Source organism: Ailuropoda melanoleuca, chromosome X (genome assembly GCF_002007445.2).
Source record: "Ailuropoda melanoleuca isolate Jingjing chromosome X, ASM200744v2, whole genome shotgun sequence".
Classification (NCBI taxonomy): domain Eukaryota; kingdom Metazoa; phylum Chordata; class Mammalia; order Carnivora; family Ursidae; genus Ailuropoda; species Ailuropoda melanoleuca.
The window spans coordinates 73,183,262-73,207,743 of NC_048238.1; the positions used below are offsets into that span (position 1 = coordinate 73,183,262).

General features: G+C 35.5%; 1 protein-coding gene across 3 annotated transcripts in view; it reads left to right on the forward strand.

Moving 5' to 3' along the window:
• NRK (Nik related kinase) overlaps positions 1-24,482 on the forward strand; it is a 132,854-nt gene that overhangs the window by 57,484 nt on the left and 50,888 nt on the right. For all 3 annotated transcript variants that reach the window (XM_034649733.1, XM_019809123.2, XM_019809124.2), the window contains exons 3-9: positions 3,676-3,732; positions 5,332-5,403; positions 12,158-12,283; positions 15,605-15,715; positions 17,473-17,563; positions 20,426-20,556; positions 22,227-22,281. In XM_034649733.1, coding sequence (XP_034505624.1) covers positions 3,676-3,732; positions 5,332-5,403; positions 12,158-12,283; positions 15,605-15,715; positions 17,473-17,563; positions 20,426-20,556; positions 22,227-22,281 — 643 coding nt within the window. The remainder of the gene's footprint in view (positions 1-3,675; positions 3,733-5,331; positions 5,404-12,157; positions 12,284-15,604; positions 15,716-17,472; positions 17,564-20,425; positions 20,557-22,226; positions 22,282-24,482) is intronic.

A 24,482-nucleotide genomic window follows, 5' to 3' on the forward strand; every position in this document is an offset into this window, starting at 1 on the left:
GTCAATAACCTACACATTTTCCTTTCCTTTAAAAATTTAGTTTTTGGTAGCTGTCATGTTCCACCCAAAACTGGTCACCTGATTCTAGACATTTCCTGCTACATTAATTAGTAGTTTCTGAACCCTGTCCCAAGTCCAGTTCATTCCCTTAGCTTAGTTGCTATCCTTCTATGTGTACCAATTTCCTAGGGCTGCTGTAACAAATTACCACAAACTGGATAGTTAAAAAAAAAAAACTCTTCCCTCACAAGTCTGGGAGCTAGAATTCTGAAGTCAAGGAGACTGTTGGGCCATTTTTCCTCTGAAGGCTCTAGGGAAAAACACTTCCTTGCCTGTTCTAGCTTTGGGTGATTGCCAACCATTCTAATTTTCTTTGACTTTTATATACATCAATCCAATTTCTCATATGCCTCATATGGCATTCTCCCTGGGTATCTGTGTCCAAATTTTCCTCTTCTTAGAAGGACACTTGTCATTGATTTTAGGGCCAGCCCTAGTCCAGTACAACTTCATCTTAACTTGATTACATCTGCAAAGACCTTATTTCCAAAAAAGGCCACATTCACAGGTGCCAGAGGTTAGAACTTCAGCATATTTTTTGGAGGACACAATTCAACACAAAACACCTAATTCTCTCAGGCCTAATTCTCTCAGGCCTAATTCTCTCAGGCCTAATTCTCTCAGGCCTGACTCCATAAACTGAAAACAGCAACACATGCCACTTCCCATCAGTGCTACAAGCATCTAACCAGTATAATCATTTAATGCTTAATTATTTGGCAAGAACTGGAGTTAAGTCAAGGTGGCAGCATTTCTAGAGATATTTTAGTTACTGGAAAGACTTTTGATCCATTTCTGACATATGACCCCATTTACAAACAGTGGCATGGTCAATAAGATTGAAATAACCTTAAATGTATGGGATTAAAACCTATCAGTTTCATCAGTGGGAAAAAATAGGAAGTGTTGACACACTTATGTAGCATGTAACATTGGTGGTAATGGTAGAAAGCTCTTTTCCTTTTGATTTTCTTTGATGAGTTGGCTTTATTTTGATGAGAGAACTTGTAGGAATCGTCTAAAAATAGCATTCATATACTTCAAAATGGATGCTTTATAAAAAGAGTTTTGACATCAAACAAGTAATATATTTAAGGATCACATTTCTGAAATCAGTTGAAATTTTGCATTTACTCACTGACATGTTACCTAAGATATTAACGATACTATTCAGACACACCATCCCTCATTTGATCATCCTGTAAGTAAAAAAGTGTTGCTGTCTTTCACATGAGAGCTGTGACTAGTGACAGTCCTTTTGTTTGAATACCCCTGTATTTCCTACAGCTGTGGCAACAAATCCACAAATTAGGTGGCTTAAAACAACAGAAATTTATTCTCTCATAGTTCTCAAAGCTAGAAGGCTGTGGGGTCATTCTCCCTCTGAAGACTCTAAGGAAAAATCCTTTCTTCCCTCTTCCTAGATTCTAGTGGTTGCCAGCAATCCTTGGAATCCCTTGGCTTATAGCTGCATCACTCCAGTTTCTTCTATCTTCACATGGCTATCCTCCCTTTGTGTGTGTGTCTCTGTCTCTGTGTCTAAATCTCCCTCCCCTTTCTCTTACCAAGACTACAATCATTGGCCACTGTAATCCAGTATGACCTCATTTAACTTGATTACATGTGCAAAGACGTTATTTTCAATTAAGGTCACATTCTGAAATTATGGGTTAATCTAAATTTTGGGGAGACACTGTCTAACTCACTACAGCCCCCAAATCAAATCTTCTGCTAGATAAGGCATTATATTTTAAGTTGAAATCTTAGTGATATAAATACAAAACTGAAATTTTTCTATGACTGTAAGTTGAAATATTTTTAAAAGATTTTACTTATTTATTTATTTATTTAGTGAGAGAGAGAGAGAGAGAGAGAGAGGAGAGCTGGGAAAGAGGGAGAGAGAGAATCTCAAGCAGACTCTGCACTGAGCATGGAGCCCGCCCCAGAGCTCAATGTCAGGACACTGAGATCATGACCTGAGCTGAAACCAAGGGTTGGATGCCTAACCAACTGTGCCACCCAGGTGCCCCTACAAGTTGAAATAGTTTAAAAGGCCCCAGCCATAAAATGAGAGCTCTGATTCCAAACATCTATGTCCATTTTTGAAAATTATAAATCTATAACTTGTACTTGCATTTAAGATAAGACTAAATTTTTAGAATTCATAAAGTTTTCAGTAACAAAGAATCTTTCAGGGGTCCCTGGTTGGCTCAGCCGGTTAAGTGTCTGGCTCCTGGTTTAGGCTCAAGTCATGATCTCGGGGTCCTGAGATAGAGCCTAGTATAGGGCTCCATGCTCAGTGCAGAGTTCCTCCACCTCTGCTCCTCCTTCTGCTCCCACTCTGTCTCTCTAAAATAAACAAATAAGTAAAATCTTTTAAAAAAAGAAAGAATCTTTCAGAACTTCTTCCTTTCAGAAATATCATTGTTTCTCATGACTGAGGACATACTAAACAGTTTACAGGACATTGGATTACTTATGTATCAATTTTACCTGTGATCATTATGGAAAAACTTGTTTAGTGTTTAAGAGGGGTCCATTGAAAAGATATGTCTGCATAATACCACATAATCAGTTGAAAAAATGTTGAGTATTAACATCTCCTTTTTCCCTGTCTTCAATCAGAAATTTTTACTTTTCATATCGATGCTCTGGTGCCATGTAAATTGACTAAAGATACAAAGAAAACAATGCCTTCAAATGGCCAATTATGTCCACTATTTTAATACAAACACAAAAAAGCAAACCTACTCCATAAACTTGCTTGATTTTTCAAGTGAGCTGGTTGGAATTTCTTCAAAATATTCATAATTTAGGGGCGCCTGGGCAGCTCCATTCATTAAGCACTGGACTTGTGATTTCAGTTCAGGTCATGATCTCATGGGTCCTGGGATAAAGCCCCACATGGGGCTCGTGCTCAGTGGGGAGTCTGCTTAAGATTCTCTCACTCCCTCTTCCCCTCCCCCACTTGCACTCTCTCTCTCTCTAAAATAAATAAATCTTTTGAAATAAAATAAAATATTCACAATTTAATATATCTGTTCTCTATATAATACCTGATATTTCTTCTATATGTAATATGCTATATTCCATAATAGGCTACAATGTTTGACCTTATTTAATTTTATTATTTATTAATTTAAAAAATTTAATTCCAGTAAACATATATTGTTATATTAGTTTCAGGTGTACAATACAGTGATTCAACAATTCTATACATTATTCAGTGCATATCAAGATAAGTGTACTTTTAATCCCCTTTACCTTTTTCACCCATCCCCCACCTCCTCCTTAGTAAACATCAGTTTGTTCTCTATAGTTAAGAGTCTGTTTTCTGATTTGTTGTTTTTATTTATTTTGCTCATTTGTTTTGTTTCTTATATTCCATGTATGAGTGAAATCATATGGTATTTGTCTTTCTATGACTTATTTCACTTAGCATTATACTGTCCAGCTCCATCCATGTTATAGCAAATGGCAAGATTTTCTTATTTTTATGGCTGAATAATATTCCATTATATATATCCATTATATATATTTATCCATTCATCCATGAATGCTTGCTTCTTGATTATATAGATAGCATATAATGTTTATTACTATCCTATGTTTCAGGGACTCCATGAAAAAACTGGTGCATTTACAGCTGTTAAAGTGATGAATGCTCGTAAGGTAATATATCTTGTCCATATTCTGTTCACTTAATGGACTATGGTCTTGGGATAAACAGCTCAGAAAATATTTGTTTTTTAGTCATTATTATACATAATTATAATTATGTTATGTTAATCTGGATTTTTATATTTATCACTTAATATTATTTCTATTTATTAGTATAGTATCTTTATTATTGAATTAGTATATTTATACGTAAGAAATGTTTTACAACGAAAGGTCTACATATTTTGTCATTCTATAAGAATGAAGAAAATATCTATATTGTTGCCTATTTCTAGTTGATTATTTCTAGGGATAGCAAAGAGATTTCCTCTACTATTGTGTTCATCCTCCTGTGTTCCATCACATACGTTTCCCTGTCCCAACCATTCCTTTTGATAATTGAAGCCATTAGATTCTCAATGACAGGTAGAAGGAAAGACCTTGCCAGAGATGCACATTTTTCAGGCATTTACTAACAGATGAGCAAGAGAGACAGTTTAACTGGCACTGCTCCTGCTAACATTCATAAAGTTGTGTCATGGTTCATAACATTGTCATAGGATTTGCTAAGCACTGATTTCTGTCTTCTTTCTTTAGAGTGAGTGCCTCACTTTCTCAAGATAATATTAGCATGAACATAGCAAAGGTCAAAAATTTTTCACTTCACTATACCCTAAAGAAAAATTCTCAAATGTTATGATTGAAAAACTATACATATTCACTGAACTGTTGTCAATGCCATAAACTGTTCCTTTCCAATTTGTGCAGGGAGTGAATTGCTGAAACTATTTAAGGAGTTTTATGTTTTTTATTTTGTCAGTAAATGTCAAATGTTGAAAAAAATGTCATAAACCAATGTGAATTTCAAGGGATTTTGAAGTTTTGTGGATTTATTTTGCCAACAAACCATGGCTTCCAAATAATCAGCCTATTAATTTTTCAGTGCGACTTTCTAAAATACTTAGCTCCTTGTTTTGACTTGAAAAGCTTTTGACTTATATTTAATCTACATTTTAGATACTCTAACTTTTGAAATATTTAAAAAGTGTGTTCAGCCCATAGATAGCTTCAATTACTTCATTTTGTAAGGAGAAATAGCACTTTACTAATATCAAATTGTAACTTTCTCATTAATCTGGCAGTTAAATCTGTTATTATGAATTTAGTGCCAAGTTTCTGTATATATAAGAATCTGATTTTTTAGTCCATAGTCTCCCATGCTTCACTCCCTCCTCTGATTGCCCCCCTTTCTTTATCCCTTTATGGACTCTGAGAAACAAACTGAGGGCTTCAGAGGGGAGGGTGGTGGGGGAATGGGATAGGCTGGTTATGGGTAGTGAGGAGGGCACGTATTGCATGGTGCACTAGGTGTTATACGTAACTAATGAATCATCGAACTTTACATCAAAAACCAGGGATGTACTGTATGGTGACTAACATAATATAATAAAAAAATCTGATTTTTTAAGTAAAATTATTAGCGAAAATTGAGACAGGAAGAATATTATGTTACTCTTCAATTTAGTGCCAAAAGAACACAAAATATTTAAAAATAAATCATTTTCAGAGTGTACCAATGGGTCTAATAACATTTTATTCTTGGTCTTGCAGACCCCTTTACCTGAAATAGGAAGGAGAGTGAGAGTGAATAAATATCAAAAGTCTGTCGGATGGAGATACAGCGTGAGTACTGAAAGTCCCCTTTAGCTTTCAAGTTGTCTTTCCTTTAATTTTCAACTTTAAACTAACCCTTTGTATCATTATCTGTAGAAGGCCACCACTAAAATATTCTTGCCTGGAAGTGATAACATATTATCCTTTAACACATTCACATAGATTCAATCATTATATTTGAACACTAACATCTGTCAGAAAGCAGGAGCTAGAAGAAATGGTTCCCTAAACAGGTAAGTGTTGACAGCAGGTGAAGGATTGATTATATCCACAGAACATAGACTCGTTTAGCTGAGTAGCAACAAAAGAGATAATGAAACCAAGAGAAAATTTTGCCTCAAATTGGCCTTTGCAAGGTCTTTTTTTACACCTTTTATAGGGTATTCCAGACTGGCTGGTCTCCCATTATGATTCTAAGAAACATTGCTATTGCATATGAGCTAAATGAGGACTACTCTTTTTTATTTTAAGAACAATAGCAGACAGAAAACCACAGGCTATCCAACCTAAAAGTCTTCAGACATCTGGCACAGTGCTTGAATACGTAAAGAAGTGTGAAGATGCTTTCTACTTGAAGCTTTTTAACTGTCTTACAAAGCAATCTCTATGACTCTAATAATTTTCTGACTCTAGAATAAGATCAAAGAAAATTATTTTTTGGTAGATGTTAGTGATCTATCAAAATATTCTGTGGGTTTAAAAGTGGAATTTCTGCTCTTACAATATAACTCATTGATATCTTTATTTCTTACCTTCCTCCTTAGCTATCTGGTATTCAAATATTTTCAACCTTTTGTGCCTTAATAAATATGATCTCAAGATTCAAAATAACTTTTTCCATTAACACAATCACATTCAGAAAGACTTTGTATTTATATTAGAAAGGTATGGATAAACAGCTTCATGATTCATCTAGTAAGCACCAGGTTCCTGTTTTGTTTACAAGTATCTCAGAAAACAAAGCATATCCAAATGAAACATATAGTGCTGATTAATAACACGCTTTGGTAGATCAAGAAGCTGCAAAGGATAAGGCATGAAAAAAATAATTGTTTGACTAATTTCGGTTTCATCGAACATTTCTGTTAATAAATCACTTTCTTCCCCAAATGCCCTGTGGTATTCTTTCCACAGGGAAAAATATTTTGGTTCTAGAACTGGGTGAAATTATAAAGGAAGTTGTGGTATCCTTGAGCTGCCTCTTTTTGACAAAAAATAGGATATTCAGGCTACTCTGGGATCAATTGGCCCTGAGCCAGGAAATGCTATAGCATCATATTACTGGGATATGTGTGAGAGTTTTAAATTACCCACTTGGCCTGATGGATATAATGTACTTATGTGTTTCTCATAAGCTCAACTTCCTGTTAATTGAGAATGGCAAACATACTAATGCTTTCCAAACATATCTGATCTTGGTTTATTGGTTTTGGGGGAGTTTACATTTATGTGGGAAACTCACTCTTAAAAGTTTTTCTAGTTGGGAACTTTGAACTCTCTGATTATATATTTTAGTAAGAAAAATAACTGCTAGCTGATCAGCCAGTTAGTATCTCTAAATCATCCTGAATCCTTTGGGATAAGAAGTTTGTGACCTGCACATGCATCTCTTTGAGTCAAGGGTTTATAGAAATAACAATAATGTGAAAATCCAGACACACGAGTTTAAATCCCAAGTCTGCCCCTAAATTTAGCTGAGAAATACTTGGAATACTGGTCTTACCTCTCTAGGCCTCAGATTCCTCACAGGTAAAATGGCACCAGAATATTTGCCCTACTTATATAAACAGGGTTAAAACTATGGTCAAATGCAACTGCATAGCTGCCTGGAGCACTATTCTTGCTTGAGGACATGAACTTTCTAACTCAGAAAGAAAGAAAAAAAGCTCTTTGATAATCAAACTACCAAACAAATTAAAGGACTCAGTCTGGCCCCTGCTTCTCTTTTACATGTTCTTTGTGTTCTCACCCCACACCATCATCTCATGCCTATTTATCACACTCTTTATGAATTCATATTCCTTTCAAAACAACCATGATGTCTTGCTAGGGACTGAGAGTGTCCATGTACATACAGAATTGCTAGTTCCTGAGTTTTTTTCTATATGATGACAAATGTTGTTACCATTTCAAAGGACAGCCACATCAGAGAGAAAGCAGAAAGTTCAGTGGTCCTACATGGCAAGAATGAAAGTCACAAGGATCAACTTTTAGCTTTGTGGAAAACAGGTTAAGGGAATTCAAAGGGAGCTTATTAACTGAGCTTCCTTGGGAGTCTGGGATGAGACTGGAACTTGAACTTCTATAGAAATCTCATGCTACAAGTTGATTGTTTTATTTATTTCTACCTTTATTACACAATAAATACAAAGAGAGAACCTGTCATTGGGTTTCCAGCTGGAGAAACTAGGACCCATCTCCTTCCCCCAAAGACAGATAGGTATTTAGATTTATTTTCTAGTTGTTGAATATTTATGGGTAAATCCACCGGAAAATCCCAGGGAAATATTAAAGAATGGTCTGCAGCTGCTAGTCATTTTTCTGAAATTTCAGACTTTTTTCAAGATATATTATGAATTCTTGGGGACATTTCAGAACCTACTACATTGCCTTATATTTATTTCATAACAAATTTTAAAGTCCAACAACACTACAGCTAAATATAAAAAAAATTGTCCATCTTATCTACTGGGTCTCAGAGAATAAGCTAAGAAGGAAAATGATAACTGACTAGATATATTCAGCTACCTATTAATTTCAGTTCAAAGATGAAAATACATTTTCCCCTACTCAGGTCTTCAAGTCAAGGTAATTGAAGGAAATTCTGGGGAGAACTAAAGATAGAGGTTAATTCCTTAATTACTTTTCATGCCAGTTGGCCCTTTTCTGATTCATTGCCCCAGAGAAGTCAAAGGTATCCTTTTTCACTGGTTTTCAGAACAGGAGCTCAACTACTTTTAATTAAAAAGTCTTCTTTTCTATTTTTAGTTTTTTGAGGAACTTCCGTACTGTTTTCCGCAGTGGATATATCAATTTACATTCCTGTCAACGCTGCATGAGGGTTCCTTTTTCTCCACATCCTTTCCAACACTTGTAATTTCTTGTCTTTTAATTTTAGCCATTCTAGGTAAAATAAGTCAGACTGAGAAAGACAAATACCATATGATTTCACTCATGTGGAATCTAAAAAAGCAAATAAATAAAAGAACAGCAGAATCAGATCTATAAATACAGAGAACAAAGTGATGGTTGCCAGAGGGGAGAAAGTAAGGGGTTGGGTAAAACAGGTGAAGGGGAGTGGGAGATACAGGCTTCCAGTTATGGAATGAGTAAGTCACAGGATGAAAGGTGAGGATAGGGAATACAGTTGGTGATATTATAACAGTGTTGTGTGGTGACAGATGGTACCTACACTTGTGGTAAGCGTAGCATAACATATAGAGAAATTGAATCACTATGTCATACACTTGAAACTAATGTAACATTGTATGTCAAATATACTCAAATAAAAAATGTAATAAAAAATTACACTTTTTGATCAAATAATCTTTTCTTTATATACTACTATATGTATTTACTTTGTACAATAAGAGTACTCTTGAAAAGGCTATATGAATTGAACTTTTATAGATACAGTAGAACTTTCTTATTTAATCAAATGAAATTTAGAGCTAGTAGGAATTCAAAGGACCCAGGTGGTTAATCCATTTGTCAAGTGTAATCACTTCCTGAGTGATTTCATATCACACTCAACTTCATTATGCACTATCCTGGATTCATCAATGGTTATATCATTCATGTACGTGAATCTTATTTCCTTGTATGTAACTTCCTTTAAGTTAGGGATATGATACCTACATGCGTAAACCAATGATATGCTCGTTGGAAATTCCTAACAATTTAAGTTACTTTTTAAAGTTAATATTTTAAGATATTTTTCTCCAAAGCATTGCACCTGTATACACATAAAGTCTGATGATTTTCAAATTACTGAGAAGCAAAGAGCTTTTTTCAGATTGGCTAAGAAGAGTTACAGATAGATTATGGAACATATGGAAACTACTTGGTTGTCCTTGTATAAGCGGACAGCTGAATCTTAGGAGGGAGTATAGCTTTCCATTTCACCCCAGTATAACAAATGTGATGGAAACAAAAGTTGCTGATGTTTGTATATTAGGGCAAAACGTGGAAAAAGGTGTATAGCTCTGATAACACTCTAATGCAAATGAGAAGGTCAAGTAACAAAGATACTATATGATAATACCTTGCATTTATAACATTCTTCTTTCAAGGACTTCAAAGAACTTTACGTTAATTATCCCATTTGGCTCCATTAATGTTCCATGGAGATAGGTAATGGCTGCCAACTTCCATCAGATTTTTGAGGATAAATTCAATTTTGGGAAGATTAAGTAAATTTCCAACTTTTAGTTATTAGTGGTAAAACCAGGTGTCCTAATGCCCGATGTAGATATTTCTTTTTTTAGAGAGGGAGAGAAAGATGGGGTGGGAGGGAAGGAAGTGGAAAGAGAGGGAGAGATAATCTTAAGCAGGTCCTGCACTGGGAGCCTGAGATCATGACCTGAGCCCAAATCAAGAGTTGGATGCTTAACTGAGCCACCCAGGTGCCCCTAGATGCTCTTTTTTGATGACATCCTACTGTCTTCTACTAAAAATATCTCTTGAAATTATGTATTCTACCTTGGAGATCCCATAGAAAAGGATAGCTTCAATTATCACTGTAGAGATAATCCTCAAAAATAGTACCTTTAGCCCCGACCTGTCCCCTTGGTGGCAGATCCATATCTTTAATCTGCACAATTCTAGGCATCCATAAAAAATAAGTGCATTTATGTTTATTGATACAGAAACATATTCTCTAGGTATTGAATAAGACATGCAAGTTGCAGAGTAGTGAGATATATATATTCTGGAAGAATAAAAATGATTGGAGGAATATATACTCAACTGTTACCACTAATAGAAGGAAATATTCAGTGAGTATATAGCATTTACATATTTAACTTCATATATATAAATACATTTTTCCCTATGTATCACTGGTGTGATTAAGAAAATAAACGACTTTAAGCATACCTTTATAAAAGATTAGCACAGATCAAACCTGTTCCTTTAAAATGCAATGAGTCATAAACCAAGTCAGTGTGGTATAGGCATAAGGATAGATATACAGATCAGTGGAATAAGACTGTTTCCATATATCTATGGTCAATGGATTTTTGACAAGGGTGCAAAGACAATTCATGGAGAAAAATACTCTTTTCAACAAATAATGCTGAGACAACTAGATATCCACACGTAAAAGAATTAACTTACACCCCTAGTTTATATGCAAATTAACTCAAAATGATCAAAAGTCAAAATGTGATAACTAGAACTACAAAATGTTTAGAAGGAAACATTGGAATAAATTTTCATGACCTTAGATTTGGCAATGGATCCTTAGATATGACACCAAAAATAAAAACAATAAGACAAGATATCAATAAACCAGACTTCATCAAAATTAAAAATTTTGTTTCTCAAAGGACACTATCAAGATAGTGAAAAGACAACCCATAGAATGGGAGAAAATGTTTGCAAATCATATACCTTATTAAGTACTTGGATCTAGAATATATAAATAAATCTTACAATTCAATAATAAAGAGACAACCCAATTAGAAAATAGAGGCAAAGGTTTTCAATTAGACATTCCTCTGAAGATCATATACAAATGGCTAACAAGTACATGAACAGATCATTAATATGATTAGTCATCAGGGAATTGCAAGGGAAAACCACAATGAGATCACTCGAAACCCACTAGGATGGCTATAATAATAAAACAGAAAATAATAGGTGTTGGTGAGACTATGGAGAAATTGGAATCATCATTGCTCTTGGGAGTATGAATAGGTGCAGCATTTGGAAAACGATTTGGCATTTCATCAAAATGTTAAATGCGGAGTTAGCATTTGACCTAACAATTCCACTACTGGGCATGACCAGAAAGAAATAAAATCATATATTCACACAAAAACTTGATATGAATGCCCACAGCAGCATTATTCATAATAGCCAAAAGGTGTAAATAACCCAAATGTCTTTCAACTGATTAGTGAAAATGAATAAAATAATGATATGTTCTATAATATGGATGAATCTTGGAAAAAAAGTCAGAAAATTCCACATAGATGTCCAAGATAAGATATATCTAAAGAAATAGAAAATATATGAGTGGTTCATTAAAGCTGGGATGTGTGTGTAGTAGAATTTGGGAGTGATAACTAAAGAGCATGAAGTTTCCTTTTGGGGTGATAAAAATGTTTTAAAAAGGATTGTGGTGATGGTTGTATAATTCTGTAAATATACTAAAAACCATTGAATTTTATACTTTAAATGATGAATTATATGGTATGTAAATCATATCTCAACAAAACTGCTACAAAATAAACAAAAGTGTAATGATTCTATTCATTGAAAACTTTATACAGTGGCGATTGCTGCTGGTTCAGGGATCACACTTTGAGAGGCAATGAATTTAAAGGATCTTCAATTAAGCTTTGTTTTCTCCCAAATTCCCAGTTAACCAGAGGTCTCTGTTCTCTGACATTTCTAGTTGAGGTTTTATTATAAATTTCTCTGTGACATAATGGGTAGCCATAAGATTTCCTTTGTTCTACCATAGTTTAGAATCCCATAGTTATTAACTGGCATAGCTTAGGAGTTTTATTGTCTGCTGTCTATTCTTATTCTGCAGGATGAGGAAGAGGATCTCAGAACTGAACTCAACCTTTTGAAGAAGTACTCCTTCCACAAAAACATTGTGTCCTTCTATGGTGCTTTTTTCAAGCTGAGCCCCCCTGGCCAGAGGCACCAACTTTGGGTATGTATGTAATTACCTTGATCTTATTTCCTAAGACTAAGTCTCACTTGAGGAAATACATTTTCATAATCTGAGATGTCACTTTTGTACTTTTGTGCACCACAGGAAAATTTAGGAACTTAACTGCTCAAAGCAGTATGACAAACTGTGTTCTGATTCCTGGAGATGGGAGTGATAAATATGGAATAATTTCAGGAAACTTAAGTTCCTGGCAGGGGGTTTCAGGGTAAAATAGGGGAGGACTCAAATGAACACTGGGAATATCTAACATATTTCTTGTCAAATACAGTTTTGCTGCTTTTAACTTTTTATGTACATTTGCTTGTAAATTGGAGGTATGGCTAAGGAGACTACCTGATGGACTTAAAAATAATGACTGGATAAATATCAATTCTAATTAGCATTTGGCATGAACATATGGGTGCATTTACATTTTTCTAAGTATATACACTTATGTTTAAACATAAATCCCAGGAGTTCTTTTCTAAATGTTACTTGACTTATCCTTTCCTTAGCCTATTTATGCTATACTATCACAAATTACTGATCAATGAGATGTAAGTTTTAGAGGGTATCTCAAACCTACACTGCAGTTGCTAGAATTGTTGCTCCTTCCCACTATAGCAGAAATAGTCAAAAACAAGAAAATGAGCTTTGGTCAAAGATATGTTTATTTAAAAAGAGATATTTAGAACATAAGTGAGGTCAGTGTACACTTGCTGGCTATATTTCCATTTCTAGTTCAAGTCAAGAATAGCACTGTTTTTTTCAAAATAATAACCAAGACTTTTCAGAATCTTCAGTTGTCAAGGGAAGATTGTTACACTTCATATAATGGACTTTAGGAAGGACAGTGGACATTATAGAAAGGTTTTCAACAAGGGATTGAATTGAGATAGTGGTTCTGAAACTTTAGCATGCATCAGGATCTTCTGGAAAGCCTGATAAAACACGAATGGCTGAGCTCCACCCATAGAGTTACTGATTCAGTTAGTGTGGGGTGCGGGTCCATGAATTTGAACTTAATAAGTTCACAGGTGATATTGATGCTACTGGTCTGGGTACCACAGCTTGAGAACCTCGAATCTTCACTTTAACTCTATTTTCTTCCAGATGTCCAGTTAAGTATATCTTCTGTTGTCTGACAACCAGTTGACATTTTATTGCTGCACAGTTTTAATGGCTACTGGTATATTTTTGGCATACAAAATTTGTCTTTCTTTCTTTCTTTCTTTTCAAGATTTTATTTATTTATTTCACAGAGAGAGAGAGACAGCAGCAAGAGAGGGAACACAAGCAGGGGAAGTGGGAGAGGAAGAAGCAGCCTCCCAAAGGAGGAGCCTGATGCGGGGCTCGATCCCAGAACGCAGGGATCACGCCCTGAGCTGAAGGCAGACGCTTAACGACTGAGCCACCCAGGCGCCCCACAAAATTTGTCTTTCAATACATTTTTACTTACAAGTTTTTTTTCCTCTTAACTGTATAGCAGTCTCCTTTTTAGATATATTTATCAGTACTCAATTCATTCAATCATTTAACATATTCATTCTGAACCATCTATTTGGGGCGCCTGGGTGGCTCAGTTGGTTAAGCATCTGCCTTTGGCTCAGATCATGGTCTCAGGGTCCTGGGATCGAGCCCCCCATTGGACTCCCTGCTCAGCAGGGAGCCAGCATCCCCCTCTCCTTATATCTGCAGCTCCCCCTGCTTGTGCATACACGCTTTCTCTCTGTCAAATACATGAAATCTTAAAAAAAAAACACCATCAATTTGTCACTCCTGCTAAATTCTGGGGTTACATGGATGAGCTGAAGAGACATGTCCCTGACCCATAGGAACTTACAATTCACTTGCAATATGAGTGAATGGCTTTAATTCAGGTTTGCCATGGTTTAAAATGAATCCCTTTTCTTCCAGTACTACAGATGTACATTTTGTGCACATTTAATATAGTTAACATGAAAATTAAACTTGTGTGGCTTATCTGTATTATTGATTTTGTTAGTTTGTTTCTTCTCTTCTGTTTCGTGAGAGCATACTCAGGTGAAAGACATGCAATAATATTAGTTGTTGTTAATTAAAAGAGTGATTTTCTGAAAAGAAAATGTTAGTATTCCAAAAGAAAATAAGGTATACTTTTAAATATTCATGATTTGGGGCATATCTTTTTGGTTTCCTTCTTCTACAGCAAAAATTAACTAACTTGCTTACAGTTCAAAAAATGACATGTTTTGTTATATTTATATAGCAGTTTTGACACAGGCACTAATGCATAACCCTGTGCTTTATGAAAAGGTTGCTGGGTTGATTATAATAGATATATTCTCTTTCACATTGTCCAGTCCTCTAGTTAGCTAAAATGAGAAAGGAAATTTACTAGTTGGGCCCCTGATTCATTGATGGCAAAAAGATCAATTTTCTGAGAAATTGGTTTTATTAATAAAGTAATAAATGAATGAGATGCTGTCAATTATAATAGCCTTAAAATAGACTTTCCTTAGCAATAAAATCATTCGGGAAAAAAATGACTTATAGGAATGCAATTGATAGTTTCCCCCTTGGAATTATAGTTTGCCAGTATCTTAGGGAAAAATAATCTAGAACGTAAAATAAAAACAAAACAGCAATAAAAACAAATCTAGTCTTAATTTTGAGGGGTACATTCTTTTGAGATCCTTCTTTCCTGCTTTTTCACTTGCCATCAAACTGTTCCCTCAATGGTCTTTTCCCTTGAACTCCAGTCATCTCTCAGGCTTGTCTCCTGTACAAGCTTATTTCTAAAGGCATGTGATCATTCTGTTTTCAATAATCTGAAAGTTCTTCCTTCTCAGTATATTCAAACACTATCTATCCTTCAAGTCTTAGCTTAAATTCCACCTCCTAAACAAACCGAGGGCTTCAGAGGGGAGGGGCTTGGGGGATTGGGATAGGCCGGTGATGGGTATTAAGGAGGGCACATATTGCATGGTGCACTGGGTGTTATACACAAGTAATGAATCATGGAACATTGCATCAAAAACTGGGGATGTACTAATGGTGACTAATATAACAAAATAAAAATTATTTAAAAAAATTCCACCTCCTAGTTAAATAACCCTGGTATGATGTCTGCCTTTCCTCCTTCCACAGATCCTTGGATATGTTCCAACTCTTTTTAATTCCACTAGCCTTTAGAGACTTCCACCAGGCAATTGAGCCAGTCTTTGCAGTGTCTTAATCTCTGAACATCACATATAAATACAAGCCATATGGACTAAAACTCTCCAGATATTTTCAGAGAATTACTTTTTAATTCTTGACACTTTACTGGCTTCCCTGCAGATGGTGATGGAGTTATGTGCAGCAGGCTCTGTCACTGATGTAGTGAGAATGACCAGAAATCAGAGTTTGAAAGAAGATTGGATTGCTTATATCTGCCGAGAAATCCTTCAGGTGAGTCTTCATATAGTCATTCTTCCCTGTCCCTGAAAACACCTGGGAGTGATATATGCAATGTACCTTATACCTGCCCATATAGGGTAGTTTAAGAATTCTGAACATAACCTCTGGATCAAGATACCAAAAAAACCCAAATGGCTTTAGAGAGAGCAGATTTTCAGGTGATGTCCTTAACTTTAGGTAGATTGCAAGATGGGTAGCCAGGCCCTTCCAAATCATGGCCTTTAATGGCTCTGTCAGAGTTAGACTGTTACGTTCATTGGATCATGGAAATAGCCACTTGGAATATTTATTACATTATTCGGACCTTTAGAGTTCTTTACTGTATGGTGACTAACATAGTATAATAAAAAAAACATTAAAATAAAAAAAATAGCACTATCATTAGAGATTAAGAAAAAGTGAGACAAAAGTCAGTGTTGTTTTACTGAATGGCCCCAAACTTTCCATAACCATTTTGCAGACAGATATCCTATTTGAATAATACCCTGCTTTAAAAACTTGTTTTATTTTGAATACCAAACTGGGTAAGAACAATCTTCTTAATCTACCACATTCAAATTTTTCTTTGTGGCTTAAGTGCTTAGGGTCACCAGAGGAGGATATTAACAGAACTGGATAGCACCACTGATATATAATGTTAGAATGTTCTTCCTCCCATCTTAATTGGATTCACTTGTGCTAATAGTGTAATTAGTTGAGTGTAAACTCTGGACTGAGTTTAAATTCTTGTTCACCGTATATTAGCTTTGTGTCCTTGAATCAGTTACTTAATTTTTCAAGATCTCACTTTTCTTGACTGTAATATGGGGTGATATTAGTACCTTCCTCAAAGGATTGAAGTGTTGATTTCATAATTTCCTCTGTGTAAAGCACTTAGCACAGTCCCTGGCAAAAGCTAAAATAAAATAAAGGACTCAATAATTATTAGCTGTTTTTACTGTTACTTCTATTATTTTTTTTTAAGATTTTTATTTATTTATTCGACAGAGATAGAGACAGCCAGTGAGAGAGGGAACACAAGCAGGGGGAGTGGGAGAGGAAGAAGCAGGCTCATAACGGAGGAGCCTGATGTGGGGCTTGATCCCAGAACGCCGGGATCACGCCCTGAGCCGAAGGCAGACGCTTAACCGCTGTGCCACCCAGGCGCCCCTGTTACTTCTATTATTAATCCCCAGTTATTATCTGGAGAAATCCCCCTGAAGCCAGGTCACGGGTTAAGCAGGTCACAGGTTAGTTTTAGTGGTGAGTGGGCTGGATCCAGCATGGTAAGCCAATACAAATTGCAAATGCTTTAAAATGAATTTCCATATTCCCCCAAATTCTCAGCCTACAAGGTTGACTAGAAAATATTTTGGATTAAACAAATGGTTGGATGAAGAATAGAGTAAAACAATGACTGAACTATGATATTTAAGATGTCCAGGTCTTCACTCTTATGGTTAGTTGGAAATATGGAGACTAGAAAGGAAGGTAAATGGCCCAATGTATACAAACATTACTTTTTGGTGTTCTTTTCCTTTCATGGGTGTCCTGATTTATTTTCCTTTCCTTATAGCCAAAAGTAGTATTTCTGGGAACTGGTTGTAGTAATTCCAGCCTAAAGAAAGAATTTTGTCTGAAAAATGCAAATCTGGGCCATTTTTCTTACCAAAAGTTCTTCCAAAAATACTAAGAACAGTACCAGAAAAAGAGAAAATATATATACTGGCTGTGACTTTCTAAATAAATATATATCTACCTATGCGCAGGGCTTAGCTCATCTTCATGCACACCGTGTAATTCACCGGGACATCAAAGGTCAGAATGTGCTACTGACTCATAATGCTGAAGTAAAACTTGGTAAGTTTGTTCTTGTACTTTAAGTGAGGCCCCCAATATTTTAATGGAGAAGAATCCTTTTCAAGACAACTGTGTTTTTTATCATGTCCCTGGACAATATCCTCTACTTATTTAGGCTGTGTTTTCCTTGCTTACAAAACCAGTCAAAATTTGAAAATTTGTTTGGGGAGGGAGGTGGAGCAGAAGAAAAATGCACCTTTTACTGCTTCTCTAAAATCATGTAGTTAAAAGCTTTTAAGTTATAATGGAAGGCTTACATTTTGGTAATTGTTTTACTCTCTATTAAGTATAGATATTATATTTATTTGAGTAACTGAATTGAGTATTTATTGTGTGCAAGGTTTTGTGCCATGAACTAGGAAACAAAAAGGCAATTCTTCCACATCACGAAATCATATTTTCCAAATAATATCAAAGAACTTTTAAATTACTTAAGTACAAATTGCTTCTTTGGAATTTTCCTTCAAATAGTTAAAGAACTGATATCAGTTGCTCCCATAATATCCAAATCAAGTTCAGAATTAGAAATCAAAAGACCAGAAAGTCCCTGGCTTTCTATTCCAGTATTCAAAATGGCATAATTGATTTGAAAATAACCACACACATTGTCTCACAGGCACAAAGAGCACAACTTACTGCATCCTTTAATGTTTAAAATAAATATCGTTGGTTGGTTTATAAATAATACCATATGAATAATGTCAGTACTATGCAATGGCAGATAACCTCATTGATATAGAATATAAATCACTGGTTATTAAATCTTGTATTATTTTTAAATGACAATCTATTCTTGCCTACCATGCCTCTAGCATGACCTTAAGATAGTTCCCATTTTCCTGATGAACAAAAACTACCACAGCAGAAATTTTGTTCATTCATTGACTAGAGTATTTGTGGAAGAGTCTTGAAGTAATTGTTCTTGAAATAAGAAAAAAAGTAATTTCAAGAAAATTTATTATGTCTTATGTGTCTAAAAGCTACAAAGCTAGCGACGTAATTTTAAGACACTGTTAATATATAAGGGGAATTTGGATCTCACATTCAAATGTGAGATAGTCTGTCACAAAGATAGTCTGTCACAAAGGTACATACACACTATGTTCACATGTGGCAGCACTCCCATATATTTGGGTCAGGTTTCTGGCCAACTCTACCATTTGCAACACAGAAGAGACATTGTAAGTAAATGAAGAGCCACTGAAAAGTCTGTCACAAAGTCCATGCACTAAAGGTTATGTACTTTACTCTGTAGGAGAGACCTTTTAGTGCTGCATTAGAATTTAATCAGGCTTATTTTACATACAACCATTATACATTGGGTTTTACATTTCTCAGATTCCAGTATATGTTGAAGCAACATATTGTAAGGAGAAGGTTGCAGAAGGCAAACCCAAGGACATCAGAGGGAGCATTGAAAGGAAAGAGACTGGAAAGTGATTGTATTGTAATTGCAATTGATCAATAATCCTCACATTCTGGTACCTAGGTTATTAAAGAAAGGTTAAACTATGCAGCACTGTTGAGATCTCATCTCTACTTTTTTTTTTCAAAGATTTTATTTATTTATTCGACAGAGATAGAGACAGCCAGCGAGAGAGGGAACACAAGCAGGGGGAGTGGGAGAGGAAGAAGCAGGCTCATAGCGGAGGAGCCCGATGTGGGGCTCAATCCCATAACGCCGGGATCACGCCCTGAGCCGAAGGCAGACGCTTAACCGCTGTGCCACCCAGGCGCCCCTCATCTCTACTTTTATCTAAATTTCAAGCTTTTCTTTTTTTTTCCTTTTCTTCCATCCATCACTCTTCTTCTAGTCTTTTCCCCTTTCATTTTCTTCCCTGAATGTCATATATATTAGCTCATGGCCTTCATAGGTATCTCTTGGCATTTGAAGTTAGCCCTCGGGATAGTAAGAGCGCTAAACTTTGATTTAATGTATTCTCAAAAAATATCTAGATAAGAAGATTGTTCAACACCCAATAATAATTTTCACATATTACAGACATTTTTTTGTTTTGTTAAATCCTCCCTTAAAGACTACTGTAAACTCTTTAATTTTTCATTTCTTCTCCTAAGTTCTTCAAACTATTGTTCAGTCAGTGTTATTCTCCATCCTTTAGATTCCTGGAAACCATTCTAAATTAGAAAATCTACTTCATTTTTCATCCCTGAAAAAATTCATCTACTTTTGTTTTTCATCTTATTTTTTCTGGACTAAAAAACCCCAGTCTACTTCAGCCTTTTTTCTGTCTGTTACTGAGGATACCATACTAAATATTTTCATATAATGTATCCCACAGATGAATAGAAGACTGAACTTTTATAGTCTAAGCTAAGATATAGATACCACAGTAAATATTTGCATCTGATTCAGAAGATCTGTAGAAGAACTTAAACTAAATTCTAGCAGAAAACTCATTTTTCTTCATTGGTGTAATAGGACTTTCTAATGTCATGAGCGAGGCTTCCTAATAAACTACTAATAGGTTTTAGATTTCTTAGATGTTGCTTATAATAGTGCTGGTCTTCCTCCAGCTTGGTGGCAGGTTCAAACACTACATATGTTATCACTTCAGAGGTTCAGGGTATACTGATGGAACTTTATTTTTAATATTCATGGTGAACTTTCAGCCAAACCTACTGTAGATTTATAATAGTACTTCTGAGTCTCTTTCCAACATAAATAGCAGCAAAAGCCTATTTCCCAGTATTCCTGGAGTAGACTTCATGGTAAAGTTTTCTGGGCTGGAATGAAAATCTGTTATCCATTGTGGATTTTGTATTGGCTTTCCAAGTTAAAGCAATAACTTACTGAGCTTTTTGTTACTGATTAATTATTTTGACATATGCTGAATTTTGAAGTGGATTTTGGAGTGAGTGCCCAGGTGAGCAGAACTAATGGGAGGAGAAATAGTTTCATTGGAACACCATATTGGATGGCACCTGAGGTGATTGACTGTGATGAAGATCCGAGACGCTCCTATGATTACAGAGTAAGTGTGAGGATTCAGATAGTGGGAATCAAAGTTTGGAAAGGACTTTTGACTAATGTTTATTTTTAGATGATAAAAGAATAAAAAGCAGGCAACTCCTTCATTCATGTTAAACTCTAATAAGAAATACAAGCTGTTATTCATATACGTGGTTTGACTATATGCATAAATATAATATTTTCTAAGAATGTAGACAAAGTAGACCATTGGGAATTATCTATATTTGAAGAAGAATGTCTAGTTCATGTTGCTTACAACTTCTTGGGGAAAATATTATTTTACGTGGCTTTATATGGAAATTTAACTTCCAGGGCAAAGAACCTTATAAACTTAAAAATGAATGAATGTAAAGCCAATTATTAATCCCCACAGTAACTTAGCTCCAAAAAGAAAAAAAATAATAATTTGATTACTCAGGGTAATGGAGAAAATCCTTGTCATGGTTCACCTCCAAACCACTGAAAATCAGTGGAATAGACAAATTAAGTAACAATTCATGCTATTTATTAAAATTTCCACTGAAACTGCAATTTAGGCAATATACATCTACATACACATTTCAAAAAAGCTGATGTGGAAAGAAAACTCTCCATTTGCTATAGACTGGAAAAACCACACTCACTCTTCACATCATAAGTCATCCAAACAATTCATTGTGGTTTTTGTTGTGTGGAACCTAGGACTCAATACTTGAAGTTGATTAATTCAAGTCTCATCTCTTTTCCCTTTCCCTTAAATGCCCTCTGCTTGATCTTCAAGCGAATCTATTGAGAGCTTATAGTCTTGTACTATTACAGGCTATGGAGACTATGGAAGCATAATGTTCTTTTAAGTGGCTTGCTGTCAAAAACTTTTAAGTGGATGCCTTATACTTGTACAACTTTTTGCAGTCTTCCAAGGACTTTCACTTATATTAATTATTTATTTTTAATTTTAGCCCCATGTAAATTGAAAGAAAGCTTCAACTTACACCATCACAAGCTAAGAAATCTACTAACGAGATTCTCAGAATTCAGTTAACTTGTGTAGGAGTCATCCAGCCAGGCAGCGAGTGTACCTCCAGCCCTGTGCCCTTTCCACATTCTAAAAAACAAAGTGCAGTTAATAGCAAGGATAATTTCCTTGAGCCTCTTAGAATATAATTTCCCAGAATAACAATAATTATATTCTCAATTTACTATATTCAAGGAACTGACTGCCTTTATATATGTTATTTCATTTAATACTCATATCAGTGCTATGAGATGAATATCATTATTATCTCCATTTTATAGAGAGTGAAACTGATGTACAGAGAGTTAAATCATTTAAAATCATTTAAATCATTTACCTAAGATGGCACAGCTAATACATCTATGTGATAGGATTTCTTCACAGCAAGCTCCTTTTGCTATTTCAGTTAAGGCAACAATAGTGATACATTCAAGGTGAATTTTCCTTACACTGAACCCTGTCCCATATCATCCTGTTGTGTAGTGCAGTCACTGGTTCCTCACAAGCTCAGATAATGTCTTCCTATAATGGCAGCCTATAATGAAGGTTCATTGTAGAAAACCCATAAAATGATTCTGACTTTGACAGTCACCCATCCAAAGATTGTTTTGAGATTCTAAATACTATTAGTTTCCCATTGTTTAATGACTTTTTGGGGTCATTTTTATCTTTTGCAGAGTGATGTGTGGTCTGTGGGAATCACTGCTATTGAAATGGCCGAGGGGGCTCCTCGTGAGTAAAAATGTTTATTTATTAAAAAGTTGGAGAAGCATGCTGTGAAAATCTGCCACTTGTACCAATCAGCTTGTACTGGTCACACAGTGCCACATTATTGCCAAACTGTGAATGGTGGCCTTTTCAGCGATTATCAAATGTTCTAGTCAGAATGTCCAGATCTATAAAGAGTTCAATATATCTATTGAGTGTTATTTCAATTTAGCCTCAAAGTATTTGGTACTGATAGTCCTGACTAATGAGAATCTAAAGCCATTTCAGTACAGAGTGATTGGTGGAATATTTAGATTCTGAACATTTAAAGCCATACACTGCTACTGCTTCAGAATGTGATAGTTAAGAAAATCTTCCAGTGTTTCAGTGAAATTAAACCAATCCTCAACCTTGGGAAGTCAGATTTTTGTTTTTCTTTTCATTTGAAGTCAGTCCAGCTCACCTTTGGTGACTTCCTTGCTCCTTTTAGTCACTCCCGGGCCCTTAATTGTTCAGAAGGCTCAATTTCTTCTTGTTCTCCCTCATCTCCATCATTTAAATGATCTGTTAGCATCCGGTTCTCTCAGGACACTGCTTTCTGAGACGAAAATGAAAATGAATGTGAACTTGGATATAAATGATTGATAACCATCTAATGTATGACCCCCATAAGCAGAGTATATTTACTGTCTTCAATATCTAAATCTAAAGATATAAATCATAAATACATTCCTGGTATTGTTGGATGAGAAGTGAGAGAAATGCCTGGACTGTCTTTTGGAGGACAGGCAAGTGGGGGTGGAATTTCTTTGTCTCCACCTTTCTAAGGAGATCCTGTGGGTTCCTATGTTCCTGCACACTCTATCCGCACAATGTCCACCCAACAAGCTTTATAAATTTGGACTATCTTAGTACTGTGTTTCAAGGCCAATGGGAGTAATTTCAAGGGGTAGAAATAGTGATAACATGATTGTTAAGAATTCCTGGTGTCCCTTAGAATATCACAGAAGAGGCTTAGATTAAATCTGCAACAGATATGAAGATCAAGTTGCTGCTGCCTCTCTTTTAGTGCTCCCCAAAACTACAAAGTATCTATGTTGGGTGAATAAAAAAAATCAATGATGGAAAAATTATATGCACCACATATATAAAATTGAAATAAGAATGGGAAGATGCATATTATTCCTCCTCATCTCTTGATTATTTGTCTTTGTGAACATGATTAGATTATATTAGATTGATCAGCAGCTTCTCCTCCTATTCTATCTCTTTCTCCTCCCTCTTCCCCTCCCCTTTCTCTTCCTTCTCTTTCTCTTCTCTTTTCCTCCTCCTCCTCCTCCTTTCTTCTTCCTCTTCCTCTTCTCTCTCATCACAATTTCATATGAGCATTGATGCATGTTTTTATTTAGAATACATGACTTCATCAAGTAGTATATTTTTTCTATTGTTTCTGAATGTTCCTTACCATTTCTTTTCAAAAAACTAGCTTTCTACATTTTGCAGATTTGTATTTCCTGGTTCATCTTTATTTTGTTTCACTTTTTAATTCCAAAATATTAAATCATGGGAGAAAACTCACAGAAGGAGTACAAAGGAATTTTTAAATTTTTTATTATGTTATGTTAGTCACCATACAGTACATCCCTGGTTTCTTATGTAAAGTTCAGTAATTCATTAGTCGCATATAACACCCAGTGCACCATGCAATATGTGCCCTCCTTACTACCCATCACCAGTCTATCCCAATCCTCCACCCCTCTCCCCTCTGAAGCTCTCAGTTTGTTTCCCAGAGTCCATAGTCTCTCGTGGTTTATTCCCCCTTCTGTCCCCCCCCACACATTCTTCCCTTCCTTCTCCTACCAATCTCCCTGCTATTCAAGACTGTATCCTTGGATCTAATATTTGCGAATTGCACCATGATGTGACGTGGTGTAGGCCTGTTCTCACTGATCTTGGGCGGGGTCCTCCCTGCTTTTTGGACAGGAATGCTTGTTTTCTTTGCCAGATTAGGGAAGTTCTCAGCTACCATTTGTTCAAATATCTCTTCTAGACCTCTCTCTTTCTCCACCCCCTCGGGGATGCTGATGATTCTGACATTGGAATGTTTCATTGAGTCAGTAATCTCCGTAATCTACATTCTTGAGATTGGATTTTTTTTGAGCCAAATTTCCGTTTTTTCCTTCTTTTCTATCATCCCATCTTCCAATTCACTAATTCGTTATTCT